The sequence below is a fragment of the Lacerta agilis genome, chromosome 2, assembly GCF_009819535.1.
Source record: "Lacerta agilis isolate rLacAgi1 chromosome 2, rLacAgi1.pri, whole genome shotgun sequence".
Classification (NCBI taxonomy): domain Eukaryota; kingdom Metazoa; phylum Chordata; class Lepidosauria; order Squamata; family Lacertidae; genus Lacerta; species Lacerta agilis.
In genome coordinates this window covers 88,788,052-88,801,824 of record NC_046313.1, presented here as the reverse complement: position 1 = coordinate 88,801,824, position 13,773 = coordinate 88,788,052, and the positions used below count along the sequence as shown (strand labels likewise).

The following is a 13,773-nucleotide window of genomic DNA, read 5'->3' as shown; positions in this document are numbered from 1 at the left end:
TCAGAATGGAAGCGTAACACTCAAAACAGAGCACGTTCGGCTTCCAAAAAAGTTTGCAAACCGGAACACTTACTTCTGGGTTTGTAGTGTTTGGGTTCCAAGTTGTTTGTGTACCAAGACATTTGAGAACCAAGGTACCACTGTATTTTCAATTTCTCCTGAAAACTGTTCTCCTGAAATTGTTTTTGTTTTAAATATTTGCTAAAAGTGTAGACACCAATATATCTTCCCTGTATAAACATCGAACAAGCTATCCTTACCTTGTAATAGTTGCTTTCCTCCCCTTTTCTATAGTTCCTGAAGTCACTCCAGCTAATGTCAGTGGAGGTGGCGGTACCAAGTCTGAGTTGGTCATAACCTGGGAGGTAAGTGAGCTGTGAATTTACGGGGCAAGAAAGGGGAGGGAAATGAACTATTTCCCTTTTTATGCCAAATCTACCAGAGACTGACTTGAGGGTGTTGAATCAGGCAACATTTTGCGAAGGGACATATTATTTTTATAAATAATATGCCACCACCCCCTCTCTGCCTCCTTCCAAATTTGAAGAGGGAAAGAAGATCTCTGAATGAGCTGCAGGGCTGAAACATGGCAAGTTAGGAGAAGTGCAGGGCACTTGCTACATACCCAAACTGGTTTTGGAATTCTTCTCATAAAATGTAAGAAGACGTTTTAGGAGAATGGAATGAGTTAGGGTTCTCCAACAGAGAATTCTCACCAAATTGTATTTTTTTTTTTGGAAGAGAAAGCATGCATAATATACTTTTTTTTTGCCCTACCTGCTGAGCCACTTCAAACAGACCCTGTAGGTTACAGTCAGGAAAAGTACTCTAATTTTCTGACTTGCCTTTTCCACATCCTTACAGAAGGGAAAATGCATGGATTGTTTTACAAGCACATCATTGCTTCCGAGATGTACTAGAAGGCAGTATATACCGCACATACCCCAGTATAAGCCGACCCGAATATAAGCCGAGGCACCTAATTTCACCACAAAAAACTGAGAAATCTTACTGACTCGAGTATAAGCCGAGGGTGGGAAATGCCAACAGCGGCAAAGGCGGTGGAGGAAGGAGCAGCCCGAAATGAGATTAGACAAATTAATATATGTTTTTGCGCCATTGCGGCCCCACAAAACAGTGGATGCCTGGTTTTTCTGGTGCAGGCTGTAGCCATGGACATGCTATGTAATCTGATGGTGAATTTGGGGTGACCCAATGCAAAAGTCCTGAGGATCCATGTGCTTTTACCCCACCCCCCTGCCCAGGCAGCCTCCCTTATTGCTAGTCCCTTATCTCCCTCCGATCTCTTGCAATCAGCTGCTGAGCGGGAGGCAGCCTCTCTCCGCTCAGCCAGCTGCACAGCAGCAGCAGCAGCAGCAGCGAGGGAGGCACGGAGGGTGGAAAGGGCAAGCAGGAGCCACGCTCGCTCCTCTCCACCACTCCCCCCCCCCCCGCTTCTTCTTCTGCTGCTTCTCCACCTCCGCAGCTCCCCTCTCAACTGCGCTCTGATCCCTGCCCTTGCGAGAGAGGGAGGCGGCAGCGGTGGTGGGATCAGTGGCCCAAAATGGGCTGCTCCCCCCCCCCCCGGTCGCCTGCCTCACTCGAGTATAAGCCGAGGGTGGCTTTTTTCAGCACAAAAAATGTGCTTTAAAACTCGGCTTATACTCGAGTATATTTGTTTTCTAATACTTGTGTCGTTCCTTAGGCTAATGTGCTGAAGTTCACCCTTCCTGGAATTAATTAGTTTTACCTTCTACAAAAACAATGTTTAAAAATGTACAGTGTCTAAACTATAACCCATAATTTTCAAGAAGTATAAATCAGAGACCTTTAAGATCTCATTGTAGATGCACAAAAATCTCCCCCTCCGTGAGAACCGATAAGAATGAAGAAAGCCATGTTGCTCTTCCAATTCAAATATAACACTTGAGCACATGCTAATCCAATTGCTTTCAGCCAAACTTGAGAACATGCTTAAGTGCCCTTCTGAATACAGATATTTCCTGGGATGCGGTTTTGCATTTCTTTAGCTTCCTTGCTAAAGCTCAAAATATGCAGGACTAGGTAATTGCAATATGTGCACCAGTGACCTGGTGGTGATGTGACTGGTTCTGACATCAGACAGCATTTGCCTGCTAGTCTGCATCACACTTCAGCATGCACTCCCTGCCACATACAAGTTCGCAGCATACTTAAAGGAAGTTGTGCCCTTTTGCTTCAAAACTAGCTACTTGCTACATCTGGTAAGGCAGGAACAGCGCACAAGGGAACAGAGAGGGACATTGGTAAAAGTCATGGAGTCTTTGTGGTGTAGTAAGCTGAACCACTTTAAAACCATTGCATTTACTGCCTCTAAAAAAAAGAGGAACTGGGGGTTGATATGAAAGAAATGCTTCAATTGTGGTTTTCAAACTCAAATGGGCTGCCAGCTAAGAAGCTTCACTCCAGTTATATTAATGCATTGTGATTTTATAATTTTATGTGGTAAAGTAGACTTATGTTGTGTGATTTTAGAGGAATGTCTTGCTTCTGCCCTCTGTTGTTCATTGTGAACGCCTTTGGGTATATACAATACTATAGATTTAATTGACTATTTACATGATTAGTTAATAGCGGACAGCCGAGTGAGGCAGTTGGTCCATTTTTATGAGTCTTTGCTTGTGGTACAGTTAAGTTGTGAACATTCTATTGTACACCCAGTTTTGGCAATATCCCATGCAACTGAAACTGCCAGTGTAGATTTAAAACTGTGGTTCCTATAGAATACTAAGGGGTAGAACTGGAAAATATCAGACACTTGCTTTTCTTAACCGTGACACTAGAGTTTTAAGAAGTCAGAAACTCTCTGTAACCTCTGCAAAAAAACTTTTATTATATGCTTGTACACCACATTCCTACACTGATTTCCCCAGAGTTGTTAAAACCCATTTCCTTTCCCACTACACAGATATTAGAGCATCTCACTCATAACATGTTTATGACTCAGATCTAAAGGAAGTGGCAAACACAGCTTATAAAGTGCCTTCTTGTTTATTAGTGAATACTGTGGTAGCAAAAACAGAAAGTAAATCTCCAGATGGATGTGTAATTCTGTCCTTATTTGGATTTAAGTCCATTTAGATAAATTCAGATTCTAAGAGCTGTCTTGCAGATGGCATTCACATGTCTCAGCTTTGATTATTAGCTGTCCATACTATCTAGGCTGCAGTTGGTTCTTCTTCTTATGCTATTTTTAATAAGTTATGTTTTCATGGGCGCAAATAGACCATAAAAACCACACCAGATAGCTGGAACAAATTAGCACAGAAACATAAAATGCTTTTCAAGTTGAGTGTTTAATTTCCTCTGCCAGAGAGTGTATTTCCAAATTGCACTATATGGATCCGTTAAATTTCTTGGAGACCATTTTTATTGTGCCTCTTTGCAAATTCATCCAACACATTGGGCTGTTCTTTTCTTGTTTTAGACAGTGCCTGAAGAGTTACAAAATGGAGGTGGGTTTGGTTACGTGGTCGCCTTCCGTCCAGTTGGTACAATAAGTTGGATGCAGACGGTAGTGGTTTCTCCCGACGCCTCCAGATATGTGTTCCGGAATGAGAGTTTGCCGCCGTTCTCTCCATATGAAGTCAAAGTGGGGGTGTACAACAACAAAGGAGAAGGTTCTTTCAGCCCTGTCACAATTGTTTATTCAGCTGATGAAGGTAAAGTTCAGCCTAGTAATCTATTGCATGTGATATATTATTGGCACATTCTACTGCTTTAGAATATATTCTCCTCTAAATTAGTAATAATCATATTAACAGTAATATTGTGCATCAAGAAGAATTAGGTCATTCATTTAAGTTGCCATTTACGTCTAAACGCTTTGCAAACTTAATTTCTAATTTTGATGTTGTGCAATTTTATTCATTCATTCATTTGTCCATTCACAGAATGGTTTAAGGATATATAAACACAACATACCCTGCCATGAGGTATACAGTCTAAAAATACATGACATAAAAGGAGAGGGGAAATGCATGACATTAAAGAGAAGAGGGAAATGAGCAAACTCAGGCTCAATTCTTGATGCTATAAAGTTTTTATAATGACCAGCTTGCATAGCAACAAGCTGCTCACAATCGACCCAGCCTTCCTGGAAAGGTCCCTAATGCAGCCAGAAATTTTTGACCTTACAGGGAGACTTTACCTTCTGGAGCCTAGCTTGGATCTTCCAGCTTCTTGCTGCTCTCGTGCCTCAGAGCAATGGTCCTCCTGCTGCCTTTTGTCACAAGCAATTGGGGCTAAAATCTCCAGGAGAGAGGAGAGGATCCTGGCCTAGTTGACGAAAGCAGCAGGGAGTGGAGAGGACTGTCCCTTGTTGTCTGCTGTGTCATTTCTTCCTCACAGGGTAGTTGGGGCTCTATCAGGATTGCAGTATGTCCAGTACCAGGCTTTGATATTGAGTTTACTCCAAGATTATACTAGGGATTTTATCTGTTTGCAATACATAACAAGGATTTTGATAGTTTCCATTATATGTATGTCCTCTGAAGGAATGTACTAATATTTAGCAGGAATGAATACAGTGGTACCTCGGTTTAAGAACAGTCCTGTTTACGAATGATTTGGTTTACAAACTCCGCAAAACCAGAAATAGTGTCCCGGTTTGCAAACTTTACATCGGTCTAAGAACAGAATCTGAATGGTGGAAGGGCACTGGCAGTGGGAGGCCTCATTAGGGAAAGCGCACCTCAGTTTAAGAATGGTTTCAGTTTAAGAACGGACTTCTGGAACGGATTAAGTTCGTAAACCGAGGTACCACTGTATCCTCCAATTGGAAACTGCTCTGATTTATCTTAAGTGTTATCAGTACATGGCACACTGAATAAATTTAGGAAAGAAATCTTTTTATGAATTATTTGTTGCAGAATTGATATTCCACACAAAAGAAAGGGCCAAAGCTCAGTTGTAGAGCATGACATTTACAGGTTTCATATATGCAAAGACCCAAATCCAATTACTTCTATCTCAAATTAAATGGCCTTGGGTTAAAATGCTTAGGAAAGGCCTTTGCCTAAGATGCTGGAGAGCTGCTGCCGGACAGGTTTGAAAATGTGGAGCTTAACAGGCTTATAGCTGGATACAGTCATCAGTCGCTGGCCCTCTTATAACTTCCACATGCAGACAATTCTTCATGAGCAGAGGCTACATGCATACAAGCTGTGTGCACATTGATGTTGCATCTGGGATAGATTATGTGGACTGGGTACAGGCTGCTTCTGGGCATATTGTTGTTGTTGTTGTTTAGTCGTTTAGTCGTGTCCGACTCTTCATGACCCCATGGACCAGAGCACGCCAGGCACTCCTGTCTTCCACTGCCTCCCGCAGTCACTCATGGTCACTCATGTTGGTAGCTTCGAGAACGCTGTCCAACCATCTTGTCCTCTATCGTCCCCTTCTCCTTGTGCCCTCCATCTTTCCCAACATCAGGGTCTTTTCCAGTGAGCACTCAGGGCAGATTACCTTCAGAATGGATAGGTTTGATCTTCTTGCAGTCCATGGGACTCTCAAAAGTCTCCTCCACCACAATTCAAAAGCATCAATTCTTCGGTGATCAGCCTTCTTTATGGTCCAACTCTCACTTCCATACATCACTACTGGGAACTCAGGTCTGCCACCACAATCCTGGCTCTCCCTTCATGTATTGATGACAGGTCTCCATAACAGGTATGCCAAGGGTGGGGGACCTTCACCCTCAGAGACTAATTAGGCGTGTCATGCCTCCCCATTTGACCCGAGAGGCCGTTTTAGCCAGGTGTGGGGCAGCTAAGGGCAGGGCTCAGCCAAAAAGATGCTTGCAGGCACCACCAATCAGTGATGCCTGCAAAACCCCTTTCAAAGTACAAGGCAATATAACACTTCTCAAAGCTCCGTTCTGCACAGAGCTTAGAATGGTGCTTGTGAAGATCTGAGAACAACTGTCAGCTTTTCAAAAGCCCTGTTCAAAGCGCTGCAGAAAATCGCAGGCCAAAAGGTTGCATGATGTCCAGTGATTGACAGGTGAGCAGCCTACTCACCTGTCAAACGTAGCCCAGGAGGGGTGAGGAGATAATGCTCTGGCCCACTTGGCTACAAAGGTTCCTCACCCCAATGTGTACAGGCACATGCAAGCTACTCTATCCTACCTTATTCCTGGGCTGTTCTTCTTCAGCAAATCTAGGGATGCTCGAGACATAGTCATCACACTCCGGTTCACTGGCTGTTCCTTCTGGAGAACAAGAAATTATATCTCTTCATGATGATATTATTATGTCATATGCTGAATATCCCTTTGTATTGCTAGTGGGGAGGGGAGAGACGGAGGATTCTTCCAACGTCCTGTTTATTGAGCATTTGAACATTCACCCCAACTTGCTGGCAAAGAATTTGCAGAGTTATTACAACGTCATTGTTAGTTGACCGTTCATTCTGCTTTGTTTATGGGGCAGCTATGTGTCACAATTATCCCACACTTTACATTGCATTTTTCCAGCCCCACAAAAAATTGAGGGACTTTTTAATTTTTATTTTATCTTATTGCACAAGAGCACCAAATCCACATTATTTCTGCAACCTATCAAAAACATGCATTCCTGCAAAATAGTGAAATTATTTTGCTAGTCATGGGCCTGTTGTTTTGTTGGCAGACCAACATCTGTAGTAATGTCTAATTTATATCTGAGGGTGAGATATAGGGACTTGCCTTAAGGCATCCACAGAGTCAAAGCTGACTTCAACCATTGGTTAGCAAGGATGAAGAATAGTTAAAGAAAAGCTACGACCACGAAGGTGAATCTACATCTAACCACTGTTTCTTCTTTTTAGAACCCACCAGAGCTCCAACCCATGTCTTTGCCAAAAGCCTTTCTGCTTCAGAAGTACAAGTATTTTGGACCTTGCTCCCAGAGACCCAGAGCAAAGGAAGGATACAGGGCTACGAGGTAAGAACGTAAGGGACATCACTAGCCTGAAACAATCCTTGCTTAGTCTGAAACGGTCTTATGTGCACAAAGAATTTGTTTTAAACTGAAAATCTCCCTTCCCTCCCCCTCCCCCCATAACAATGCACTTAAGCATATGCTAATCCACTTGGTATCAGTGAGCAGTAACATGTGATTTTAAGTCTTAGTGTATTGCAATGCAAGGTGGGAGCCCTTGTGCAGGCCTTGTCGTTCAGTCGTTCAGTTGTGTCCGACTCTTCGTGACCGCATGTACCAGAGCATGCCAGGCACACCTATCTTTCACTGCCTCCCACAGTTTGGCCAAACTCATGCTAGTCACTTCAAGAACACTGTCCAACCATCTCATCCTCTGTCGTCCCCTTCTCCTTGTGCCCTCCATCTTTCCCAACATCAGGGTCTCTTCCAGGGAGTCTTCTCTTCTCATGAGGTGGCCAAAGTACTGGAGCCTCAACTTCAGGATCTGTCCTTCCAGTGAGCATTCAGGGCTGATTTAAGGATGGATAAGTTTGATCCTTTTGCAGTCCATGGGACTCTCAAGAGTCTCCTCCAGCACCATAATTCAAAAGCAGGCCTTAGTTTCTGCAAATTCCATGAACTATCAGCTATTTGCTCCACCATATAGTAAGAAATACACAACACACAGCCACAGTGCAAGCCTAAATGCCAGTTTATTGTGCATATTTTATTTTACATGTCTTTCTTCTTTAATACAAGATTTAAAGAACTAGAAATAAAAATAGGGAAAAGCTCCTATTAGGGGACCCTTTCTCTCCTTTGGACTTGTGAAGAACTCAACATTCTACAATCAGTGCAGTTGGAATGTTAAAACCTGCAGGTATAGGGGAATATACAAATGTCATAAACTATTATTATTGTTGTTGTTGTTGTTGTTAAGAGCTATAAACATGCCCATCAATGAGACTGCTGCAGTGGTCAGACGTGCTGACTGCTGGTTTCATGCATGGAAGGGTTATTCTGAAACAGTGCAGCCTCTTGAAATACGAGGCAATGGCAGGATTTGTGGAGAGCTGCTAAAGCAAAAATCCAAAGATACTGTAAACTATTCCAAGAATGAAATCGTGTCAATTCTTTTTTCTACAGTGAAGGTCATATTGATACTGAGGCCTTTACGTCATTTCTCAAAAAACACCCGTTCCAGAGGGGGGAAAATCCTAGGCCCTCGGTTTACCACTAGCTTCGATCCATGCAGCTTTGGACCAATGTCTGCCAAGTGATTGTGGCAGATTAGAACCCTCCATCTGGGCAGAACCTTAAATAGTTGAGCTATGGCATCTGATTGGCCCAAAGCAGGATTGGCTCAATGAGAGATTTGTCTACTATTTACATGGGAAACCAAGAAACGTAACACGGAATTGAATGGAATGGAATAGAAAACTGCATGATAGAAACTTGGGTCAGACACAGATTTTGTAGAGCAAATTTTACTCTGTGGCGGGAATGTATGAGGGTTTGCGGGTTGTTCTAAGCTACTTCAAACTGTAAAGTGGCTATTCAGGCGTGGAGTTTAAATATGAAAGCATGTGTTTCATTTGTGCAGGTTAGATATTGGAGGCATGGGGATAAGGAAGAGCAGGCTGGAAGAATCAGAACGGCTACCAATCAGACCTTTGCAAAAGTCACCAGCTTGAAAGGCAATGTTTTGTACCACTTGGCTGTCAAAGCTTACAACACAGCAGGGATGGGACCTTCCAGTCCAGTAGTCAACGTGACAACTAAAAAGCCACGTGAGTTTGGGGGGAGCACTTTTTTTTTTTTTTTTTTTTTGCTACACGGTGCTACTCTGTGCTGCATTTTTGAGTGCCCATAATATTCCAGCATCCCTAATTTTATTAACTGGAACACAGAAAACTGCAATTTGCTGGGCAGAAAAGAAAAATATTTGTCTTTCTGTTCAGTGCAAGGACTTCCTCTACTTGTCACCAGTGCACTGAATTACCATCTGATTCCCTTTTTCATCCATAATAGTTTGTCATGTCAGCTCTGCTGCTGACTTGGAATACACGTTTTCCAGGAGCTCTTTAACTAAGCAAATGTAGGAGTTCACTAAGAGCCTCTCATAAACTATACTGAAAGAGGAAGGAAAACTTTGTTGCTTAATAACATTCACTCTCCTTCACTTTGAATTTAGCACCAAGTCAACCCCCTGGAAACATCATTTGGAATTCATCGGACTCTAAGATTATACTGAACTGGGATCAAGTAAAAGCACAGAATAATGAATCTGAAGTGAAAGGATATAAAGTACGTAAGGGGCAGCGAAACCTACTTTCCATTGTTATGAGACATTAAGCTGTATTGAACTAACTAACTTCAAAATGAACTGTGAAAATTTAAATTTTTCAGTGGGATCTGAAATTGACTTAAACTTCACGCGGGCTATGATCTATTCTAAACAACTTAAATAATGTTCTGTAGACTTCAGTGATATCAGTAAATATGCATACTATGCAGTGTATATTATGAGGGTGATAATCTAATAAGCCAGGGCTATTTTTCACCTGCAAATCCAATGGCATTAAAGCATCACCCAAACTGATCAAGAACTGGCAACCAGTGCCTCCGAGAGGCTCTCAGGGTCGTGTGGAAGCCTACCACAAGAAAATGCACTTACTAGGCTGGCTACTTTAGGGTAATATTTATTAAGTACATATTTACAAGCCGGAGCTCATTTCTCATCACTCTCCCCCCCTCCCTCTGCTCCAACCTTTCTGACTGTCCTGTGACAGAGGCACAGGTTTTGCATGGGGGAGCTTTTGTTGCAGCCATTGTGACACTGGTGCAATAGCAGCTTCTCAGCATGGCAGTGATGTATTGACATTTGCACATCATAAGACATTGTGCCTTGCTCCAAGGCTATTTTTTTCCTATTTCTGTATGTTTCTATACAGCAAGTTCCTTATTTTTGTGGCTGTTATCAGATCAGCTTAAAAAATCAGTTCAGAAATGAAAAGCTGAGAATCAGGCCTCTCCAGTATGGAGTTCTGGTGAAATTCTACCAAGTATTTTGATCTCAAGGAGAGCAGAGCTACATGAACAGCTCTGACTTCACAAAGCCAACGAGAGAATGGAAGTAATGCATTCTAATGCTCAAGGGTATGACAAGAAGCCACACGACTTTCCAAAAGCCAAGGCATATATTTTCTCTAGGGACTATAAGAGTTGATTAGCTATTAATATAAGTCCTAGAAATAGAGGCAACTTCTATAGAAAATCTAAGGCTCTTGCTTCCCCACCCCCTTTCTTTCTTTCTTTCTCCCCCTTGGCTAAAAATACGGTCTAGGTTTTATACAGATGGAACAGACAAAGCAGCACATCTGTTATAGAAACTAACAAAACATCTGTGGAGCTTTCACTGCCTTTTGATGAAGATTACATCATAGAAATAAAGCCATTCAGTGATGGAGGAGATGGCAGTAGCAGCGGGCAGATCCGAATTCCAAAGATATCAAGTAAGAGCCCTTGTTGTTCTTCGCCATGTGAGGGTATTTCAGTCTCCCCCCCTCCCCGAATGATCCAGGGCTGAATCTGTTTCTCCGTGCATAGAACTTTACTACAGAGTGCTTTTAAAATGTAATAAATAGTACCAAGGAAGTATCTTACTATACATAAGGTTTTGTTAATGATTCTTCTGTCACCCAAATGATGGTATTCAGAATTCTTCAGTTTTGTAAATTACATATGTATATCATGGTCATATTAGCCAGAGCAGGGCTGGCCCACCCATAAGGCAACATGAGACAACCGCTTCAGGCAGCAGATCCAGCCCCCAAGGAATGCATTGCCCACTGACACACATTACTTGCGAGGCTGGATCTGCAACCTCCTCAGGAGCATCCCCCATGCCGCCTCTACAGCGGCCTTTTGGGAAATAGGAGGCCCTGGTCTCCTCCCACCCCAAGAAAGAACTGGCTAGGGCTTCCCTCTGGGATCCCCTGGGCTCTGCTCCCACCCAGAGTGATTCAGAGTACACCCCCTCGCCTTGCAATGGCCTTTGATTGCCACTTCAATGGTCCGGTAAAGCTAAACTGATGCTCCCCAGCCCTGCTTGTTCCTGATGTAGATATTTACTTACCCAGTAGGGAGGATGGCATTTTGTGGTTCACCTCGGGTGCCAAAATGTCTTGGGCTGGCCCTGGCAATGAATGAAATTTTCTGTAGTTAGAACAGAAGATGCCTTTCTCAGTTTTGTAACTGTCTACTTTGAATAAAGTCTTGCAGGGGTGGGGGGAAGAGAGAAAAGGATAGGGAAAAAATCCCTTCTTTTCTGTTACAGGTGGGTAGCCGTGTTGGTCTGCCATAGTCAAAACAAAATAAAAAAAATCTTTCCAGTAGCACCTTAGAGACCAACTAAGTTTGTTCTTGGTACCTTAGAGACCAACTAAGTTTGTCCTTCTTCTCTGCTTAATGATATTCAATCATAATGGGAGATTTTATACACACACACACACACACACACACACACACGTGTATATACTGTGTATATGTGTGTGTGTGTGTGTATATATATATATATATATATGCATTTTCAGTTGTGAGACCAAACATAGCACTAGAATTTGTCCCTTTGTGCACCTAAAAGGACAGTAAATTGTCCCTGCAAAAGTGGAGTTGTGTTAAAGGTTAATTATGGCATTGCAGTATTTTTCCTGCAGGCACATAACAAGTACTAAGTCAGGAGCAAAAGAATAGGCTTCCTTTAGTCGTTAGCTCTACTACCCACAACACAGAGCACAACAGGTTTATATGGGGCTCCCTTGTACACTAGCGTTTTCCCATTCACATATTTTATTATTATTGTTACCAAAAATTCTTGTGACAACTTAAAATGCCAGCAAATGTATTATGGAGATCTGGGTACAAATTCTTACATGGCCATGAACCTCATTGAGTGTGACCTTGGACTAGAGATAGGAAGGCCTGGGGGGGGGGGGACCAGGAAAAAATGGGTGGCGACGGACATGGAAAGGCCGGGGGGGGGGGACACAGAAAAATTGAAAAAACAAAAGCCCCTCCCCCATTTTCCCAGTCCCCCCCCCCAGGCCTTCCCATCTCTACCTTGGACTAAGTTATAGTCTCTCAGCACATGTACCACTCAAGGTGGCTGTGAGACTAAAGATAGGGGGGAACCATGAAAACCACATTGAGCTCTTTGGAGGGAAGGTAGGATATAAATGCAAGAAACGCATGTCAAAACCCTTCTGTGCATGTGGAGCTGCCACTGCATTAGTGGAATTGGGAATACTTTTATGCAGAATTTTTGCACGCACACTGAAGCTCTGGGCTAGAGCCCCAATCCTTGTTTTTCCTTCCTGCTACTTAGCATTTCTGTCAGTGTAAAAGCTTTCCATTTGAATCAGTGCCAAAGTAATTCTTTCATGTTACTGAATGCAGGAGCACCGTAAAAGTGAGGCGAGTTATGTCACTTGTTCGTGTATGTGAAGCTGCAAGATATCAAACCTTGTGATTTCTTCTTTTCTCCTAGATGCCTATGCGAGAGGGTCGGGCGCTTCTACTTCAAATGCTTGTACGTTGTCGGCCATCAGCACAATAATGATTTCCCTCACAGCTAGATCAAGTTTATGACAAAAAATATCTAAAGGACTTCCTGTTTATAATATAACTAAGCAACATTTAGCTAGTTGTTTTGAAGACACCCAGTACTAAGTAATATTGTTGTTCGAGTACATCTTACTACTGGAAAAAAAAAATGTTTTATGCTTCTCTAGGAATGGCATTATACAGTACTTCCTCAAAGCAAATATAGCTTTGTCTGAAGTTTCTTTGGAAACTCTGCAATGCACTGAAAACATCTGTAATACGATGTTACCAAAGCAGTTTACATATGTCCTTATATGCATATTTTTTATTATATATTTAGTGTTTTATAGACTTTTTTAAAGTTAACATATGATGTAGATATTAATTTCTTTTCTCCCTCTGCTATGAAATGCTATTGATGGCATTTACTGTTGCAAAAATACATTGTTTTGGAATGTTTTATAGCCAGGTCGAAAGTTCTCAGTACACTGGTTTCAAATTGATTGTATAGTTTTACAAGAGTGCACTGGCAAAGCTCTTTTGACCTCGATCCATTCTTCAAGGTACCTGGGCTTATCTGTACACAGGTAGGATCCCAAACAGGCATTATATGAAGTCTTCCCTCCCCTCTCCCTGATGGCCTCAAGTCAGGTTTGCTGCTGCTATTGCAGCGCTTGTGGGCACTGGGCCTTGATCTGTTGGCCATTCCTAGCCCCTGATGCACAGACGACTTCCACAAGGAAGGGATGGAGTGGGCTGCTAGATACTGTACATAAAGGACAGGATATACCGGTACATGTCTGGTGCCAGCAGTATAGCCAGCTGGAGGATTGGGAGAGGGAAGAGGAAGGTTCACTGGAATACTTTTTCAGGATCCTTTCCCCCAATATGTGCAGAGGAGGAGGATGGATCATGCTGCTATTTAAAGCAGCTAGAGTGGTTTTATTTTGTTGTTGTTCATTTAAATGACATGTAAGGTGTTCATTCTTGCATCAAATTACAAAAAAGACAAATCTAAAATAACTTTCAATGCCTTTGCTTTCAGGTTTGTGTAAGTCAACTGCATAGTATCAGCTAGCTAATATTTTAATGATGCATAGCAAAGATTTTCATTTGAATGTACTTAAGTTTTCTCTAAAAATTTAATAAATATTAAATTGACATTCGTTCTATTTAGTCGTGATCGCTCCTATAGTAATGTAGACCAGACGTTGCTATAGCAAAGGACAAG

The 13,773-nt window shown here is 42.3% G+C and overlaps 1 protein-coding gene across 6 annotated transcripts in view; it reads left to right on the top strand.

Moving 5' to 3' along the window:
- CNTN4 (contactin 4) overlaps positions 1 to 12,858 on the top strand; it is a 514,690-nt gene extending 501,832 nt beyond the window's left edge. For all 6 annotated transcript variants that reach the window (XM_033141190.1, XM_033141194.1, XM_033141189.1 and 3 more), the window contains 7 exons: positions 295 to 365; positions 3,467 to 3,701; positions 6,847 to 6,962; positions 8,542 to 8,728; positions 9,133 to 9,245; positions 10,285 to 10,453; positions 12,487 to 12,858. In XM_033141190.1, coding sequence (XP_032997081.1) covers positions 295 to 365; positions 3,467 to 3,701; positions 6,847 to 6,962; positions 8,542 to 8,728; positions 9,133 to 9,245; positions 10,285 to 10,453; positions 12,487 to 12,587 — 992 coding nt within the window. In that variant the 3' untranslated portion in view covers positions 12,588 to 12,858. The remainder of the gene's footprint in view (positions 1 to 294; positions 366 to 3,466; positions 3,702 to 6,846; positions 6,963 to 8,541; positions 8,729 to 9,132; positions 9,246 to 10,284; positions 10,454 to 12,486) is intronic.
- The last annotated feature ends 915 nt before the right edge of the window (positions 12,859 to 13,773 follow it).